Source organism: Nannospalax galili, unplaced genomic scaffold, assembly GCF_000622305.1.
Source record: "Nannospalax galili isolate Female #2095 unplaced genomic scaffold, S.galili_v1.0 scaffold821, whole genome shotgun sequence".
Classification (NCBI taxonomy): Eukaryota; Metazoa; Chordata; class Mammalia; order Rodentia; family Spalacidae; genus Nannospalax; species Nannospalax galili.
In genome coordinates, this window is record NW_008345684.1 from 1,421,537 (window position 1) to 1,441,634 (window position 20,098).

Here is a 20,098-nt window from a genome sequence, read left to right on the forward strand (position 1 = left end):
TGTCTGTGGGGCATTTTCTTGATTGTTGAGTGCTGTGGGAGGGCCCAGCCCACTGTGGGTAGTGCCACCCCTGGGCAGGTGGGCCTGTGTTGGATAAGAGAGCAAGCTGAGCAGGGACCAGGAGAGCAAGCCAGGAGGCAGTGATCCTCCATGACCTGTGCTCCACCTCCTGCCTCCAGGTTCCTGCCCTGAGTTCCTACCTTGGGCTCCTGGGAGATGTAAGATAAATAAACCCTTTCCTCCCCAAGTTGGTATTGGTCAGAGTATTTTGTCACAGCAGTGGAGAAACAAACTAGGACATTATGTTAAATGAAATAAAGCACAGAAAAATAAATATTGCATCATCTTACTCAATGTGCAGTATAAAAATTTGGATCTCAGAGAATGAGAGAGAAGAATGGTGATTACCAAAATTTGGGAGGCAAGCAAGTTTTAGAGAATGAGAGACTTCAGAGTGCATGTCCCTCAATAGGATTCCTATATTAAACCTCATTCACCCACGTTCAGAGACTATTGTGGAAGACGGGGAAAAAAGATCATAAGAGCCAGGGTTGGTGCATGAACATAAAAAAAAATAGAGGTTTTCTGGCCCCTGGGTACTTGATCATGAACTTGCAGCAATAGTGACAGCATGCACAAGACCCATGCTGACTAAATCAGGCAAAACCCAGCATAGAATGAGGGAAACAGGCAGCAGCAGGCCCCAACCCTACTCAAAGAACTATTGGCAACTAATTACTGCTTAGTGAGAAAGAACAGATCTTCTTCATAGACACCAGTGGATGAACTTGCACCAAAGGACATCTGGGTGCAAAATCTTGCCTGGGTAGGACTTAACATATATGACACAGTGTATGAAATCCAGTGGGGGGGGGAGGCACAGATTAGAGAGAGGGTCTAAATTTGGTTAAGATTTATTATATGAAATGCACAAAAACTCAATAAAAATATTTTTTATTTGGGAGCATCGCAGAGGGTCGGATAACCAATGGTTACTAGATTATAGTTAAGAACAAGAAGTTCTGATGTGTTGCTGCACGATGGAGTGAATATAGACAATAATAGTGTACTGTGTGTTTCAAAAAGCTGGAAAAATGATTCAAAATATTTTACTTGTAAAGAAATGATAAATGTTTAAGGAGATAGATATTTACCCTTATTTAAACATTATACAATATGTGTATGCATTGAAACACTACATCATCATCCATAATGTATAATTTTTATGTTTTAACTATTAGATTAAAATTTAAATTCAAAATTTAAAACCAGCTTAAATTGAAACTCATTGAAGAGGAGCTTTATTTTGGGCAGGGTCTGAGATTTACCAGGCAACACTTTAAAAGAAAAATGTTTCCCCAGTTTTACTGCTTATCATGTGAATAGAAACAATGATTTAATATATTATACCTGTACAAGTTTATATTATTCAGTCTTTATAAAACATTATAAGAATGGGAAAATTATATTATTTATTATAAATTCCATTTGAGATTACAATTATAATTCACTGTCTATAAAAGAGAATCAGGGAGGGAGAATAGATCGAATGACTGACTTAAAGAGTCCTGAATTGCATTGGAAGAAAACAAATACAGGCACTCTGACAACCCAAGTTGTCACCACAATTTTATTGCCTGGTAGACAAAAATAGACATGATAGAATGTTAAATAAACTAGAATGACTGTCATAAGGCTTTTTTCAAACTACTTTTATCAAAGTCATGTAGGTACTGGGAAGGATTTGAAAAATATGCAAATATGTCTATATCATATATATATATATCCATATGCATAGACATATATGTAGATATGAACAATGAAATAAAATAGTTATTCTTGTATATTACAGAAAGGGATGATAAGGAATTTTGTGATTCTTTATCTTCAGAGCATAAATAAGTGATTTCTTAAACTTTCTTTCTTGTGCAATTAAGACAATAACCATATCTCAATGATTTATGATTTAAAAATTATGAAAATGCACTTTGGACGGCTGGGAAGGTTTCACATCAAACCAATGAAAGTTCTGTAAATGAGGTGGTAGTTTTAAGAACTAGTATTAAGAATATCGAACACTCCCTCGCACGATTCAAGCAGTAAGGTGATGCTGTGACATGAAGCATTTGGAATAACTAAAAGTTACAAAGGAAATAAGTTAAAATATTTGAAAATTTAGAAAAAGAAGCATTTATTCTAACTATATCTTCTAAGAGCAATAATGTTCTTAGAATACATTACATGTAATTTGCATTTCATTTTTACATATTAAAAAATAAGACAAAACAAAACAGAAAACAATTACCAAATGACTTCACTCACCCAAAGGAGATGTAATGAGTAACATCCCAATTTTCATAATTTCCATTCTACCTATCTTCTTGATTATAAATGTAATAATGGGCCACATGTTTGCTTTTAATCTTCTCAATGTCACTACATATTCCCTACAGAAAACCACTAAAAAATAAATTACAGAGTATATGCCAACAGTAGTCTGAAAAAAACATTTCTTTATGTCAGCCACTCTCAACTGACAGAACTGCATAAAATGCAAGAGATGAACAGCTCAGACTGAAGACTGAAGCTTCTAATTCACAGGTCTTCATCTGATTCTTTATTATTCTTAATGCAAAGTGAAACATGTCAGTGATGGATTTTAAAACTGCCATAAGTATCTACAAAAAGTTATAGATAGAAATAATTTCAAAGTGCTTTGGATTCCCATGGTTAAAAATCTTGCTGAAATAATTGTATTAATTTCTTAAAAATAATGAAATCAATAGGAAAATAATTTGATTTTATGAGGCACCTACTAGGCTTAGCACTACAGGAAGTGACTGAGAAATCCAGTGAATGGAGACACAAGCCACTATAGGAAGAAAAACAACCTGGTGGAACATAGTACATCATAGTGCATGCAATAACTGGGATGGGAGTCTATGGGAAATATCACTGAGGAGACGTTCAAGAAAGAGATACAGTGCAAGGTGAGGTGGCACATGCTTTGAGCCCAGTACTCCCAGCACTTGGGAGGCAGAGGCAGGCAGATGTCTGTGAGATCAAGGCCAGCTGGAGCTAGAGATAAACTATGTCTCAAAAAAAATAAAGAAAGAAAGAAGGAAAAGAAGAAGAGAAGAAAAGAAGAGAAAAGGGAGGGGAGGGGAAGGGAGGAGAGGGGAGGGGAGAAAAGATGCAGATATAACTTCTGGAGCAGAAAGGTGCTGTGGTGGTGGTCCTCAGGAACTAGATTGAGACACGGTTCTGGCAGATGAGTAGCAAAAGCCTGAGCAAGAGACTAGATTGAATACATGAAAGTGATAGACAGCTGGCATAGTGGAGGGTACTAAGGATGGTGAGGTTCTTCACTAGAGAGAACTGGTTAACCTGAATAGACTTAGAGCTTTCATCTCCAAATCTTTTCTGAGAGGCAGCTGTACAATAAAGAATAAAAGGTTCAAAGCTCAGAGATGGGATGCTTGACATTGTCACTTACTATTTGACTTGGGACACTTAATTTTCTCTCTCTCGATTTCCTTATCTGTGTAACAGGGATGTAGCAATACAAGTGAAGTATTTACAAACCCTTATTCGGGAAGGGTGTGTAAAAATCAGTACCTGGCAACAATGGTGTTGAGATTACAATGGTATTCACCACTCATCACAGTATCCCAACTTTCCCCTTAACACCCATAATTGATTATTACCATTCTAATGAAATAATAGTCTCAGAATTTTGATGTTAAAGTACAATGGTAGCTTTTTATTTTCCCCAACTTCCTGTTTGCCTCAGTTTCCTATCTCTAAGTTCCCTGAAACCAATGGTCAAATAAAAGATATTATGGCAAACTCAGACCTTCTAGATTCCTGTCTACAAGAGACTCTGACAGTTCATCTGACCTCTATAATTGCTGATAAAGTTCTTCATTCATATATGGGTATAATTAGTGGCTTCAAGGGACATTTTAGAATGTTAACATTCTCTACAAATGGAAAATTTCTTTGGGTTTGAATTCTATGCATGATAAATTGGAAGCTTTATTACTGCCTTTAACTTTTAGCATATCATTCCTTAAAATATACATTCAAATGTAAAATCTAGCATTAGTATACATTGTAAACATTTTTTTGTGCTTACCCTTTCCAGCCTACAAGGCTCTGAGTTTATTAAAAAAAAAAAAAAGATGGTAATTGCAATGAGATCCAATATTCCTGTAACTGGCACTGGTTGTTTCCTTGCAGATGTTTTGAGAGAGAGACAGACAGACAGAGACAGAGGCAGAGAGACGGAGAGAGAGAGAAACTATGTGCCATCTAGATTCAGTCACCAAGGATTCTAATAGGAAATAAGAAAATAGAAGTAAAAAGTAAGCATGTCGTATATACCTGTTTCGGGTAAATATCATTTCCCCTCAATTGAAGTTATATCTTTTAAACCTGTGCAATTGGAGAGAACAAATACTTTCTCTTCTATGAAGCAAATCAAAGTTATTCATGTCAAATATTCTACCTAATAGAGATGTATTGGGAACTGTAACAATTGATATGATAGAATGAAAAGTAAATGGTGCTCAGTTCCTGATCTTCACTTCTGAACTAGATTACAAAGTCGGTGTTATTCATTTTTCACACTCTGACATTGTTACTCTGTTGATCAAATCTGTGTCCAATAAAGACATGATCAGGGATGTATACAAATCCTACCCACTTTGCAGCATTCATCAATCTACTGAAATTTTTCTGCTTGGAATCCCTTAAAAGCAGTCTATGACTGATCATTTATAAATTTTTGAGGAGAATTTGTGAATTTCTCCTGTCAGTTTTGATTTAGGAATAATTTCAGAAATGCCCACTGTAATGTAAGTAAGCAAAAAATTGCTATAGCATCAAAGAAGTTGTGCCCCAGCTATAAAAGCAGCACTAATAACTGCTTAAAACCATGACTTTGGCATGTTGATTTTCCTTTACGTAAAAACTAGAGGACAAAAAGTATAATCTCTACAAGTATATTTGGAAAACAGATGTTTAATACCTTCATAATTCATATTGTAATTTATTTCCCCATTACAAGCTCAAAAAGAAATAATGCTATAAAGAAATAGATGCAGATGTAACACGAGAATACTTTTATAAAAGCAGGCTGGAAATGAAGTTCATATTAATAAAATGGAAATACTTTATCCGCCAAAGCTGGAGACCTCTAATGGCAGCACACGTTTCTGTAATTACTCTAATCCTGTGTGTTTCTTGCTCTTTTGCAGGCCGACCAGTTATGATCGTGGTAGAGTATATGGAGAATGGATCCCTAGATTCCTTTTTGCGGGTGAGGTGCTCTTTTCTGTTGTCGTTTATATATGCTCTTCTGAGCTCTAGACTTGAAATCATTTATCATAAATTAAGTTTTGAATAATGTTATGCATGGGTTTTCTGTGAAGAATGGTAGCATTTTCTCTCAGGTGCATTTCTCTGATTCTGTGAAAGATTAGTGTCACGAAGGGGGCAGAATGCACACTTTAACAATATAATGGATTTCTCCTATAAATTTACCAAACATATTAATAACTATATGTTCTAAATAATGTTATTATGAAGAAAAAATAAAAAGGAAAGTCATTTGCCTCACATGTCTATCATTAGTCTGTATCTCACTTACCAATTTAGTATGAGATTTTATGCATTATCTAAAGTGCAGAGCCCTTTACGTTGCTGTGCATTTGCCAACAGAAAATCAGAAAGCTGCTTCTGCCAACTTAGTCCCTCAAGTTCATTTGTCTGAGTATTTAGAGAGGAAAATGAAGAATAAAACTTCTTCAGTAGTGATTTCTTTTAAGAAAAAAATCATTCTATTAAGGGCACTTCCCCTTAAAAGTACAATAAACATAAACATCATGTGTTTTATATAGTAGGACAAAATAACAAAGCCAAGAAGGCACCACATTATGTTTCAAAGCATGCTTATGTTAAGATTTAAGATGCCACCATATTTTTGGAAAATATTCATTGGTAGTGAAAAATTAAATATAAAAATATTCACTACCATAAATGCTTTTATCCCAGAAGAGATGACATATTCACATGGCGCTGTGTTCTCTAATATATCTAGTAACAGGGAGAGGCATTATCCTGGGTTATGAAATGGCTGTGTTTTCCATTTCGAATGTGTTGTCTTTCTCTTTATTTTCACATGAAAGTAGAGCATCCTTTCTTCACTTCATTTTCTGTCCCGAGACTTAGGCAGGTTCCATTTGCATTTCATCTGTCGCCCTTGGTCTCATTTCAAATTGTTTTGCTGGATTCACGTCCTCTTCTTCCTGCTACTCTCAATGTTAACAGTGATGATGTATTTGCACTATGACTAAACCCGATGTCCAAATTCAATCTCAGAAGCTGAATTCAGGAGAATCTTCTGTTCTGATAGAGCAATGCTGTTTTTGCCGTGCATAGTCTCGACTACTATGCTCTTCAAGGCTAATGAAATTCATAGGGTTTGGGGACATGGGCTGTTTGCTCTCTACTGTGTCTATTTCAGGATGTTCTATTTATGGTATGTGCTCGTTTCACCTGTAAATGTTCTAAGATATTTTAGAATAATTTATCGGGACCATCTATTGTTCTTGAAATGCATGAATTTTTATGCCTTTCCATCATGTTTATTCAAAACACATTTTTACTAAATATGTATCAAAATGACTCATCATCTATTGGTGCCTGGGCTAGGCTGGTTTTTCTTCTTTTTTTTTCTGTTTCTGGTACCAACTACTTCCCAAGGCAGAATATAGTGGCATATGATCTTAGTAGCCATTCAGCATAAATCACTGCTGAAAATTGGTTTCAGTTGGTTTCAATGACTGCTACAAGAAAATTAAGTAAGAAAGGCTAGTTTCAAATATACATTGTATCCAACTTAATCAGGAATCAATTACAACATGACACAAAGAAAGAACAAGTAAAAGCTAAAAGCATCCTATTACATATTTACAAGTTGTATATTTTATGATTTTCAAATTTTCAAAACTAGTGTTTTTCAGCTCTAATTTTATACCATATAGGTAAGGAATTACCAAACTGTCTAGGAAGAAATAACTGTTGAAACAGTGTTGACTACCATTACTCCTAAGAGAATCTGAATGTCCTGTTTTCCTAGATTGTGTATAGATGGATAAAATCAATCATGTACATGTGACATGAAAGTCCTCATGAAGCTGTCTAAAGGAACACATGAGACTGACAGGAGGGAGAGGAGGTAAAAGGAGAGAGCAGAGGAACTGGAGGGTGGTCACTCAGTGTACAGTGGATGAAAATGTCCTTATGTAACACAGAGCCATATACAATGAATAACTTCCAAAGGATATTTAATTAATTAATTTTATTTTTTGAGAAAGGATTTCCTTGTAACCCAAGAAGGCCTGGAACTCACTATGTAGACCAGGCTAGTCTTAATCTCGCAGAGATATGCCAGCCTCTCCCTCCCCCATGCGCTACCACACCTGTGGGTTTTTGTTGTTGTTGTTGTGATTAATTTTTTAAACAACAAATAGTAGAAGTAGATATGCAAATTCAACGCTTTATGAAGCAAGATATCAGAGGTTGAAGAATATCAGAGGTTGAAGCAGGAGGATTGCCATGAGTTCAAGGCTAGCCAGGTTTAAATAGTGAAACCCCATCTCAAAAAATATACTGAAGTAAAATAAGATGCACAAAGACAAAACCATGAATGAGCAAAACCTAAAACCAATATTCCTGTCTCATCAGTAATATTCTTACCCTTTTTGTAGTTATATCTTCTAGGCCAGGAAATCAAAGTGCTTTATAAACTTCATGTCAATAGAAAGTACTCAACTCCCCTTGGCAAGCAGAAATAAAATATATAAGTAAATATAGCCCATAAATTCTGAAAAGTGAAACCATTTTTCAAACTACTGCCTAGAATTTGATAATCTCAGCTTCTGTGCGCACAGAACAGGGGAGGTAGCTGGCCATACTGCATGGTGGGGGAGTCCACCGTGCCTCATTCATAGCCTCTGTGCTTATTGAAGACAGAAACATTTCCCTTTGGTCTCCCAAACTCTCTAAAAATCACTTCAATTTGCTATTTTATTGTGAAGGAGTTGTATCACAACTGAGTACAAGATTGCAACTTACTGCCAGTGCTAGTGGCTTGTCTGGCTGTGATGTTGTTCCAAAATCATAAATCTCAAGCTACTTGAGTCCCCTGGACATTCTTCCAGATACATATTGGCAGTGGGAAGCTGTGGTTGACAGTGGAGGGGTGTGTGTGAGTGTGTGTGTGTGTGTGTGTGTGTGTGTGTGTGCTCATGTTTATATGTAAAGAACATAGTATGTATATAACTATGTGTGTTTTTAGTTTTAAAATAAAATGTATTAGAGCTTGGTGGCAGGAGCCTCAGTCTGCCTGCCCAAAAGGCAAGACGTCACAGAGGTGCAAGTTTTTCTGACTTTTCCAACTGAATGCACCAGTGTGAATTAACTGTAACTTTAACCATCATCCCCACACAGTCTCTCTTCAACTAGACAGGTGAATTTTGTAAAGGCATTTGCATAGAAATTGTCTCTGTGTCTTAGGGCTTCCATTTTATAACCATATTAAGTAGAACACCCAATAAAAAGTTACAAACTACTTAAAAACTTTGAGATGTCATATATCAGCACCAAAACAATCCCTTATTTTATATTTCCCAATTTTGAATTTATCACATCACAAAACTCTCATATGAAGGATACTACCACTGCAATACACAGTGGTATACTGTGTCCATCCTCTAACCTATTCTATTTGCATTGTAAATTATTTGCCATAAGAGAAAAGACAGCCTCACAATCTTTACAAAGCAAACTCAGGTGGGCAAAGAAGATGTGCTATAAAAAAAAAAAACTCTAGGAAAAAAATAATATAAATTAAAAGACAGCCAGATTGAATGGAGAAAAGAAACTACAGGCCAAAATATGGTTAGGAAATAATAATCTTTACCAATAAGAATGTGTGGAAGGTGCTGCAGTGTACCAAAATGAGGGGCAGAATGAACTGGCAGTTGCAAAGAATGAGGATTTGATGTTTGGTCATATTACAAATGAGATGTCTGTGGAACCTATGGTGAAATGTTCAGACAGAAATTAGAAATACAAATTGAAGTTCAGTAGAAAAATCTTGAATAAAATTAAAGATCTGAGAGTTGGCAGCTTTATACACAAGCCATGATATTTTTAGGAAGAGATTTTAGAAGAAGAAATGGCATTGAACAAAGTTGGACTCTGCTAACTAACCTATGTGGTCAAAAAGATAGAGTCTCCAAAGGTAACTAGGAACGAGGAGTCAAAGGACAAAAGGGAGAACATCAAAAGTCCAAATCCAAAAATTCAGAGCACTGCAGACAGGAGCTATCAAGCCACTCAGTTAAGTACAAAAGAAAAACTTTGAAAAAATAAAGTGAAAAATATCTGTCATAGTGTGGATTATATCATCTGTGAGCTCATCAAAGCATTGTTTCAATTTGGGAGGAATTTCTTTTTTATTACATTCTATTTACATCATTTCCACCCCTCTCTTCCCGTCCAACTCCTCCCAAGGCCTCTCAAATTCCAAGCCTATTCTTCTATAATTATTATTGTATGTATTTATAAAACCTAATGAGTCTCCAAATAGTGTTGCCTGTGTGTGTGTGGGTTTAAAACTGACCGCATGGGATTGGGAAACGTGTCCGAGAGCTCATGCCTGAAGAAAACTGATTCTCCCTCCCTCAGCAAATATTGACTGATGGCCCTTCATCTAAAGGTGGGGCTTATGAACATCTCTCTCACCCACATCGCCTTGTCAACTGGTATGGTCTTGTGCAGGTCTTGTACAGGCAACCATAGCTGTTGAGAGTTCATGGGTGCAATATCCGTCATGTGCAGAAGACACAGCCTCACAGCAGGTGTACTGGTCTTCTGATTCTTACAATCTTTTTACCTCCTCTTTGTGATGTTCCTTGAGCCTAAAATATAGGGACTGTGTTATAGATTCCCATTTGGGACTCAGCATCCCGTAATTATTTGTTCTCTGCATTTTAACCAGTTGTTCTCTCTAGAAGCCTCTGTCTGCTACAAAAAGAAACTTCTTTGATGAAGGATGAGAGCTTTACTTAATTAACTACACATATAAGAATAAATATTGTGAATATAGTTGGAAAATATATTCACTTAGCAGTATGGTAGTTGTAAGCTCTTCGCTGGGGTCTATGATCTCTCCAGTCACAGGTTCTTAGCTATATGTATAAGAGCAGGCATAAGTCCCCACCTATTGAGTAGGCTTAAGTCCAATTGGACAACTTTTTGTTAACTCCAAGGTATAAGATATTACCCCATTACAGCATTTGGGAATATTTTGCAGGGCCAGTCATTTTGTGGTTCACAGGATTTGCAGCTGGATATGGTTGATAATTTCTCTTCTTTGGCAGTTTTTAGAGCACCTTCAGATACTGTGAGAGTTACCCTTGGAGGGGGGTGTTGCAAGTCAGTACTAGCTTGATTTCTTCCAGTACTGTGCCTGACGTGTGTGGTGTCTTCAGCAAGTGTTACCCTCGAGTTCTGGCAAACAACTAAGGGCAATAGCAATAGTATATATTTTTTGGAAGTCTCTTAGATTCCTTAACCCTCTGACCAACAACTCGAAAGAAGGTATCTCTTCCTTGCCTGTCACTGGAGTTTTTGTTAGTATCCTAAGAGGAGTATTTTCACCCTATATGGGATAACTCTATTTAAAGTGTGTGTGTGTGTGTGTGTGTGTGTGTGTGTGTTGAAGTAAGCTTATAAAATAATAGTTCCTTATTTTTCCAATACCCTTAGTATTATATATCCCCCCTCCATTTGCATTGCCCTTCCTTCCTTCTCCTCAGTTAAGTCTCTTCTCCTCTCTCCATTTTCCCCTTCCCCACTTCCTATCACCTATGTCCTACTATCTTCTTCTAGAACTCCTTCTCCCCACCCCATCCTCCATGATTTCTTTTACTTTCCTGGTTTCTGAATAACTCTAAGTTATATACTCAAGCCTAAATTTTCAGAGCTAGAATCCACAAACAAGAGAGAATATATGGCATTTGTCTTTCCAGGTCTGGGTTACCTCAATGCAGACACCAAAAATGAGAATGGGGGTTTGTTAAGAATTAACCACCGTTGGAGGCAATTACTTTAGAAAACAATGGGTAGGATGCCAAGGCAAGGCATAAACACTAGTATTCAAAAAAGGTAAAAACAAGTAACATAAGTAGGAGCATTTGTCCAAAATTGTTATTGTGACAAAATACATATAATATTCATTACTTTCAACACTTTTTTCTAATTTTGTGTGTATGAATATTTTGCCTACACGTATATATGTGCACCACCTGTATGCCTGATGCACATGGAGGCTAAAAGAGGGCATTGGACACCCTTGAACTGCAGTTACATAGATAGTTGTTTCCTGCTATGAGGGTGCTAGAACTAAACCCAGGTCCTCTGCAAGGTCACCAAGTGCTCTTAACGTCTGAGCCATCTCTCCAGCAGCAATCATCACCATTTTTAAATGTGCCAAGTACATTAGTATCACTGTGTAACCGTCACCACCATTCACCTCCAGATCTCTTTCAAATTTTCAAGACTGAATCCAATATCTGTTAACCAATAGTGTCTTATTTGTTTTCCCTCAGCTCCTGGAAAACACCATTCTAATTTCTGACCTTAAGATTCTTAAGTATATTATACCATTAAATAGCTGATATACATAAAATTCATAGAGCAGCATCTTGCATATAGCGGAATATCCATAATGTCATCTACAATAGTACTGTTGTATATTTCAGAACACGACATTAAAAATTTTATAATTGTTTTCCTCTGACTTTCTTGCCTCTTCCATCAGGTAGCTAAATATAGTTGTCTTTTCCTCTATTATGAAAACATAGATATACCTCAGAAATATGAGTATTTAATAATGCACATGAGCTCATATCAGCATTTTCAAAGCAACGTGAACCATTCAAAGAGTTCTGTGAACAAATGCGAAGCAAATATGAATTTAAAAAATTAAAGGGGTCTTTTAAATATTTATGCATTCAAATTATAAATCTAGTAAAGATGGCATTTTACCTTATGCTAGTTATTTATTAATGATGAGAGCTGAATTTTATTAGCACACTTTTCTTGTAAATTGTGTGTGCCTGGTTATATTCACGCCATGCACAAGAGTGAAATTAATCTGCATCACAGTTGTTTTATGTTCAGCAGTGAAAAAATTGCATTTACTCACTAATAACACTTCAAACCGCAGAAGTTATAGCTGAGTCTTGTCTTAATTAATTTTAAGAGAAAGTAGGTGGAACTTCATGCAAAACAATGTTATTATTTAGCATGTCTCTTCCAACTTAGCAAAAAATAAAATTCAAAGAAATACTATGACAATAATTCTTCAAATACAGGAAAGTATTATGTGCTTAAAACAGGCATAAGGCTGACTTGACTTTCCTTATGCCTCTTCTATTTGAAGAAATGGATATTTGCTTTCTACGCCTTCTTTGACATCTTAAGTTCCTGACTGGGTTGATATTTTTTTATTTTTTCTCTTTTATAGCACCAAATATTTATTATACAAAATAATGAATTTCATTGTGGCATTTACATACTTCCCTGAATTTCTATTTTTAAATTAAGCATTAAAGTATCAATAGCAAATAGACCAAGTTTACTTCATTAAACATTTTGGTGCTGTGATGTGTACTGTCATATATTTTGTTACTATGAAATTATATTTTATTAGTTTGCTTTTTATTTCTCCTTTTAAATATGAAACTCTCACTGATCTTTTACTTTAATGTTTTTAGAATTTCATAAAAGAGTAAACGTTTTTATGTCACTTCTACCACTCCTCTTCCCCTCTGTATCCTCCTCTGCTCCCCCAACATGGCCCCCAATGCCTTCTCAACTTCATGAACTATTCTTCAACAATTATTATTGAAAAATATATATTTACAATTATTTCCATATGTATATACAAATGACTGAGTCCAATTAGTTTTTCCCATATGTACATGTGTTTAGGGATGATCGTTTAGGATTGGGAATCCTGTCAGGGGGCTTATCCCTGAAGAAAACTTAATCTCCCTTCTTCAGCAGCCATTGACTGCCTATACCTCTTCATCTAGCGGTGGAACTTGTGATATTGTCCCCCATCCATGTTAACATGTGAACTGGTATGGACTTGTGCAGGTCTTGCGCAGGCAACCATACTTTTGAGAGTTCATGAGTGCAACATCCCTGTCATGCCTACAAGACGTTATCTTACAGCAAGCATCCTGGTCCTCTGATTCTTACAGTCTGCTCCCTCTTCTGCAATGTTCCCTGGGCCTTAAGTGTAGAGGTTGTGTTATAGAAGCTCCACTTAGGACTAAGCATCCCACGGTCATTTATTCTCTATCGATTGTAGTTATGTATAGTAGGCTTAGTCTGCTGAAAAACTAAGTTTCTTTGGGCAGGCAAGATGGTTCCGTGGATAAAGGCTCTTGTTGCCAAGCTTGACAATCTGAGTTCGATCTCTGGATCCACATGGCGGAAGGAGAATACCCAGTCCCAGAAGTTGTCATCTGGCCTACCAGACACACACACACAGACACACAGACACATACATGCACACATGCTAAGCAAACAAACACAAATAAATAATAAATAAATAATAAATAAATAATAAATAAATAAATAAATAATATAAATTTTAAAAATTTACAACCAAACATCCTGAGTCCTTCTAGCCTAGGACGCAGGTCTGCTTTTGCTCTTAGCACCCCATATCTCTAGACTGCTCTCCTAGTCCAGACCTGCCCACTGCATCATGATCCCCTGCACCCAGACCAACTCAATCCTTCAGTCTAGTTTCATAGGGCCTTCACAGGTGTCCCCACCCCCAACTCGCCTTTGCATACCTGGGACTAGTCGTAGATCCTGGCTGTCCCCACGCCCATTCCCAACTTGCCTTGGATTCTGGAGACCAGCATTCTTCCATGGTAAGTCTGATCCTGCCCACTGCACCGTGACTCCCCCACAACCTGAACAAATCCAATCTCCCTGAACCCATATCCTGTTCTCCTTCTATCTAGCCTTAGGCATTGGGCCTAAGCACCCCAGATCTCTAGATTACCTTCTTAGTCCAGACCAGCCCTCTATGTCCTGATCCTCTGCACTCAGACCTTCTCAAATTTTCAGACTAGTTTCTTAGAACCTTCACAGGTTGTCCCCACCCCCAACTAGCCTTTGCCCTCCTGAGACCAGCCTTCTACACTGGCTGTCTGCAACCTGAGCATGCCTTGAATTGCTTAGAACAGCCTTCTTCCTTATTAAGTCTGATCCTGCCCATGGTCCCCTGACTCCCCTACAACCTGAGCACCTCCAATCTCCCGGACCCCACACTATGTTCTCTTCTGCCCTTGGGCAGGGGCCTGCTTTTGCTCTTAGCACCCCAGATCTCTGAACTTTTCTCTTAACTCTGCGAGGGGGTGAGCTTTCCAAATCACGGTGTGTTCATCCCCCTACAATGGGACCACATACAGCCCCTCCCATTGCTGTAGGATTAAGCTTCCCTTCCCTCTAGTAGGGGCTTAGACCTTTGCAGACTGCCTGAGATTGCATAAATCCAAGCTCCACTTAACAAGCTTCCCAAATTGTGCTGTGTCTGCTGACAAGTAGGGACCAGACCTTAGGAGTAAAACTGAGAGCATTTGATTCTCACCTAACTTGGGCCTCTGCAGGAACTCCTGAGTAACTGGACTAGAGCCATTTGGTCCCTCCAGTATAAAATCAAAAGAGAAAAACTGAAGCCTAGACCAACCAGCTTTTCATACCCAATAAGAAAACAATAAAGGCACACCAAGTATACAAACAGAAACAGACTTAAACTCAACAAAGAAGACGAGTATCAAACCAGAATAAGAAACAACAACAAAAAAATCCACATGCCAAAATCACAACAATAAAATAATATGAAAAACCCAAATAATACGTTGCCAGCAAACATCAGTAGTCCTATAGAGGAGTTCTACACAAGAAAGCCCTAGGAATAACCCAGAACACAGAATTTAAAAGGGTAATCTAAACATGATCAAAGATTTCAATGAGGATGGATGTGGTGGCTGATGCCTTTAATCCCAGCACTCAGGAGGCAGAAGCAGGTGGATCTCTGTGAGTTCAAGACCAACCTGGTGTACATAGTGAGTACCAGGCCAGCTGGGGCTACAGGGAGACCATATCTCAAAAAGATTTAAAAAAAAAAAGATTTAAATGAATTTAAGGAACAAATAAACAAATCAAAGAACTAAGAAGATAGGGATAAATTCCCTACCGAATTCACAAGTTAGAATCCAATTAGAAATTACAGGCAAAAGCCTCATTAATAGAATGAATGAAATAGAAAACAGAATATAAAGACAGGGCAATAAAGTTGATGAATTGGACTACTCAAGTAAAGATTATGAAAAATTTAAGAAAATAAAGAAATGGAGTATGCAGGAAATGTGGGACACCATGAAAAGACCAAATTTATACATCATAGACATAGAGGAAGAAGAAGAATGTCAGGGTAATGATATGGACCAGATTTTCAACAGGATTATAGAAGAAAACTTGCCAAAATTAAAATAAGACATGCCCATACAAATATAAGAAGTACATAGAACACCAAATAGACAGGGCCAGAAAAGAAAACAACTCACATATAAAGGAAAACCCATCAAAATTATAACTGATTTTCATTGAAAACTGTGAAAGCCAGAAGAGCATGGACCAAAGTATTCCCAGTTCTAAATAACCATAGATGCCAACCCAGAATATTTTACCCAGCAAAAATGTCTATTATAGTTGAAGGGGAAAGAAAAATCTTGCATGGCATAAATAGGTTGAAATAATTCATGTTCACAGAAACAGCATTTCAGAGAGTTCTTGAAGCAATACAAAGAGCTGGAGAGAGGAATAACTACATCCAAGGGACAGCAGAAAGAAGCTAATCATAATGGTTGAAAACACAATTAGACCAAGAATGCAAACAGAAATTAAAATGATAGTAACCAATACACATCTTTCAAGAATAACATTAAATATCAATGAACTGAATTCCCCAGTTGAAACAAATAGGCCAGTTGAATAGATTAAGAAAAAAATCCATCTTTTTGTTGTCTGCAAGAAACCAATCTCACCTTCAAGGACAGGCACTGCCTTAAGATGAAAGGATGTAAAAAACATTCCAAGCAAATGGTGCTAAGAAACAAGCAGGATTTGCAATTCTAATATCTGACAAAAAAAGACCAAACAGAAACTAATCAGAAGAGATAAAGAGAGTCACTTCGTTCTAATCAAAAGTACAATTGATGAAGAGGATAGTACAATCATGAACATATACGCACCAAACTTTGGTGCACCTAACTTCATTTAAAACAGTAATACAGGACTTGAAGACACATATTAATCCCAACTGACTAATAGTAGGGAACTTCAATACCCTGCTGTCTCCATTAGAGGGGTCAACTGAACAACTTCACTCCTTTTCAATGCAGCACTTGAAACTTGCTAGGGCAATAAAAAAAAGAGAAGGAAATTAAACAAGTAATAATTGAGTCAAATTATCTCTTTTTGCAGATGATATAATATATCTTAGAGATGCCAAAAAATTTCACCAGAAAACTCCTATAAATGATTAACACTTTCAGTAAACTGGTAGGTTCTAAACTTAATCTACAAAAAATCAGTCACCTTTCTATATACCAATAACAAGCAATAGGAGAAAGAGTACATGGAAACCCTCCCATTCACAATAGCCTCAAAAAAAAAATCTTAGAATAAACCTGACCAAAAACATTAAAGACCTCTACAATGAAATTTTTTTAATTATTTATTTAATAACCACATGATTAGAAGAAGCATTTCATTAGAGAATTAACATACTCAATAACAATTTCTAGAGCAAAGATGCAACTCTTTCAAAATTAGCTATAAATTTTTAGGTTGACAGTTGAATTAACACAGTTATACCATATTGGACTCAGTATAAACCCTATAAGACATAAAATTGAATGAGGTTTTGACCTTTAAAAAAGATTTCCATTTCATTTTAAAATATACTGTTTCATACAGAAAAACTCAAATGCTAACATGTAGATGTTCCCACATAAATCTCTAATCTCTATGTATCTGATTATTACTAGTCACAGTAGGTTACATACAGGGATCCTTGGCACCTGAGCATGGATTTAAAGTCATCAGGTAGATTTCAATGGTAATGTTTTTTACCTCTAATAATTAACATGAAGCAAATTTTTATGCTTCTTCCTCAAATATAGCTCATTTTTTGTTTGTTGATTTTCTTTCTGTGTGCATTTCATACAGAAGATCCAAAAAAATCTTATGCATCTGTATAACCCCATACCAAATGGCACCCTCCCATAGCCTCCCCCCACACTGGAGCCCATATACTCTGTCATTCCTGCTACTGTCCACTGTGTTGTCAGCGCCCCCAGCAATTCCCCAGTGCTTGCCCATCTGCTGAATCTAGCCAGCCTATCTAGAGTTCCTTGTTTTAGAAGATCAGCTCATCCTCATCTAGCAGCAATCATTTGCCAATATTCCTTTAGATAAGATTGGGGTCTGCTGTTCGTTTTCCTAATTCTATTCTGGGTTACTGTCTGAGAGTCTCTTGGACCACCCTGGCCAACAACTAAAATAAGGTATCTCCTGTCTGGCTTTGTTTCTTATTATGTAGTCTTTAGCTATATGCATGAACTCTTAAAGAATTATATTGATCCCTTTAATCTTTGGTTATACTTTCCTTTGGGAATTTAAGACCACACAGTTGTCCCAGATAAACCAATTTATTTTTACTCTTAAGTTTCTTTGCGGATCTGTTCCTCAGGGGTCATATGGGCTTGAGAGGAGCCCCTGGCTCCTTTCTTTTACCAGTTCCATCTACGTGAAGATAAGTCAAAGGTCCTACTCAACCGTGGCTGGCGTCACTCAGAATCATGGAGGAAATGTTTTCTCTGTGTTGATCCTCCACTTTGTAGACTGGACACTGATTCAAGTACATTTGGTGGGGTCTCCATATCCTCCTTGATCAAGAGGACAGGTGACTCACCACAGTTACAGGACATTTTGAGAGATGCTCATAGTTCCCCTGGAACTTAGTTGACCTAGGAGGTCAAAGAGCAAAAACTGTCCTTTATGTCCCTCTGACCAACATTTGAACTGGACACTGGTTCAAGTCCATTTGATGGGGTGTCCATGTCCTCCCTGATCAAGAAAACAGGTGATTCACCACAGTTACAGGATATTTTGAGAGCTGCTCATAGTCCCTTGGAACTTAGTTGACCTAGGAGGGCAAGGAGCAAAAGTTGTCCTTTAGGTCCCTCTGACCAAATTAGTATAGGCTTCAAAGTATGGCTGTTAAACATCCAAGAAGGTTAGTTCCCCCAGTCTGGTCTCTGTTATTTTAATTACCATGTGCTATGTAGATAAAGCTTGGAAAAGGTCAAATATTCTCAGATAAACCTTGCCTAGACATATATTATATTCCTTGAGCTAGTTGTATGTATAATTTGTCAGTAGGTTTTCAATTAATATGGTTCCCTCTGGTTTTTATAAAAGTTGCTAGGCATTATTTATCTCTCACATTGTCTAACCCTTCCACCATTGTTTCCCCCATTTAAAGTGCCCCCATTTTTCCCATTTCTCCCCTAATAATACCTTTCTTCTGTAGTCCCACCTCCTTGAGCTCCTTCTTTCCCTTTGTCCTCAAATTTCCTTGAATAAGCCTCCTGCCCCCTCTCCTTAAAATAACCCCAATTTTATATATATTTCCCTTGTTAACACCTGTATTCTAATTTTATTCTTTTTCAGATTTTTTCTTTTCCTTTACCTCCCTTGTTCCTTGTAATTACCTTGGTACCTGTGGTTATGTCTGGATACATACTCACTTATAAGGATTTGGTGTTAGGATCCACAAATGAAGGAGAATATATGTCGGGGTTTTTTTTTTCTGAGTTTGTGTTACTTCACACTTATTATAACAGTTTCTAGCTCCATCCATTTACCTGAAAATTTCATGATTTCACCTTTCTTTACTGCTGAGTAAAACTTCATCATATAAGAGAACCACATTTTCATTATCCACTCATCACTTGAGGAACACTTAGGTAGCTTCCCTCTCTTAGCTATTGTGAAAAGGGCAGCAACAAACATGGATGTACAAATGTCTCTGGAATAGGATGAGTTCTTTGGGTATATGCCAAGGAGTGGTATAACTGGGTCAAATGGGAGGTTCATTTGTAGTTTTTTAAGAGTTCTCCACACTGCTTTCCATTGGGGTTGAACAAGTTTGCAATCCCACCAGCAAGGAATCCCACTTCCTTGGTTGCTTCATTTGATGTACAGAAGTTTTTAGTTTAATGAGGTCCCATTTGATGATTCTTGACCTTGTTTTCTGAGCAATTGATGTACCTTATAGGTTATTGCTAATATTTTCTTCTAACAGTTCCAGAGTTTCAGACTTCGCACTGAAGTCTTTGATCCACTTGGAGGTGATTTTTCTGCAAAGTGAAAGATAGGGGTTTTGTTTCATTCTTCTACAGGTGGAGATCCAGTTTTGCCAGCACTATTTGCTGAACATACTATCTTTCCTCCAGTGAATGTTCTTGACCCCTTTGTCAAATCAGGTGTAGTTTAATATCTGGTATAGTAATCACCCAGCATTGCTCTTAGTGCTCAGGGTTGCTTTGGCTATCTGAGGTCTTTTGTGCTTCCATATGAATCTTAGGATTGTTTTTTCCAATTCTGTGAAGAATGTCTTGGGGATTTTGATTGGCATTACATTGAATCTATAAATGGCTTTTGGTAGGGTAATTATTTTCAAATATTAATTCTTCTAATCCATGAGCATGGGAGGTCCTTCCATCTTCTGACGTCTTCCTCAATCTCTTTCTTAAAGAGTTAAAATTTTAATTGAAGAGGTCTTTAATTTTAATGTCTTAGGTCAGGTTTATTCTGATATAGATAGATGATAGATAGATAGATAGATAGATAGATAGATAGATAG

General features: G+C 37.0%; 1 protein-coding gene across 1 annotated transcript in view; it reads left to right on the forward strand.

Annotated features, from left to right (window-relative positions):
- Nucleotides 1-20,098, forward strand: part of Epha6 (EPH receptor A6) — a 1,087,127-nt gene that overhangs the window by 904,981 nt on the left and 162,048 nt on the right. Inside the window, exon 13 of the mRNA XM_008841732.1 lies at nucleotides 5,262-5,323. Coding sequence (XP_008839954.1) covers nucleotides 5,262-5,323 — 62 coding nt within the window. The remainder of the gene's footprint in view (nucleotides 1-5,261; nucleotides 5,324-20,098) is intronic.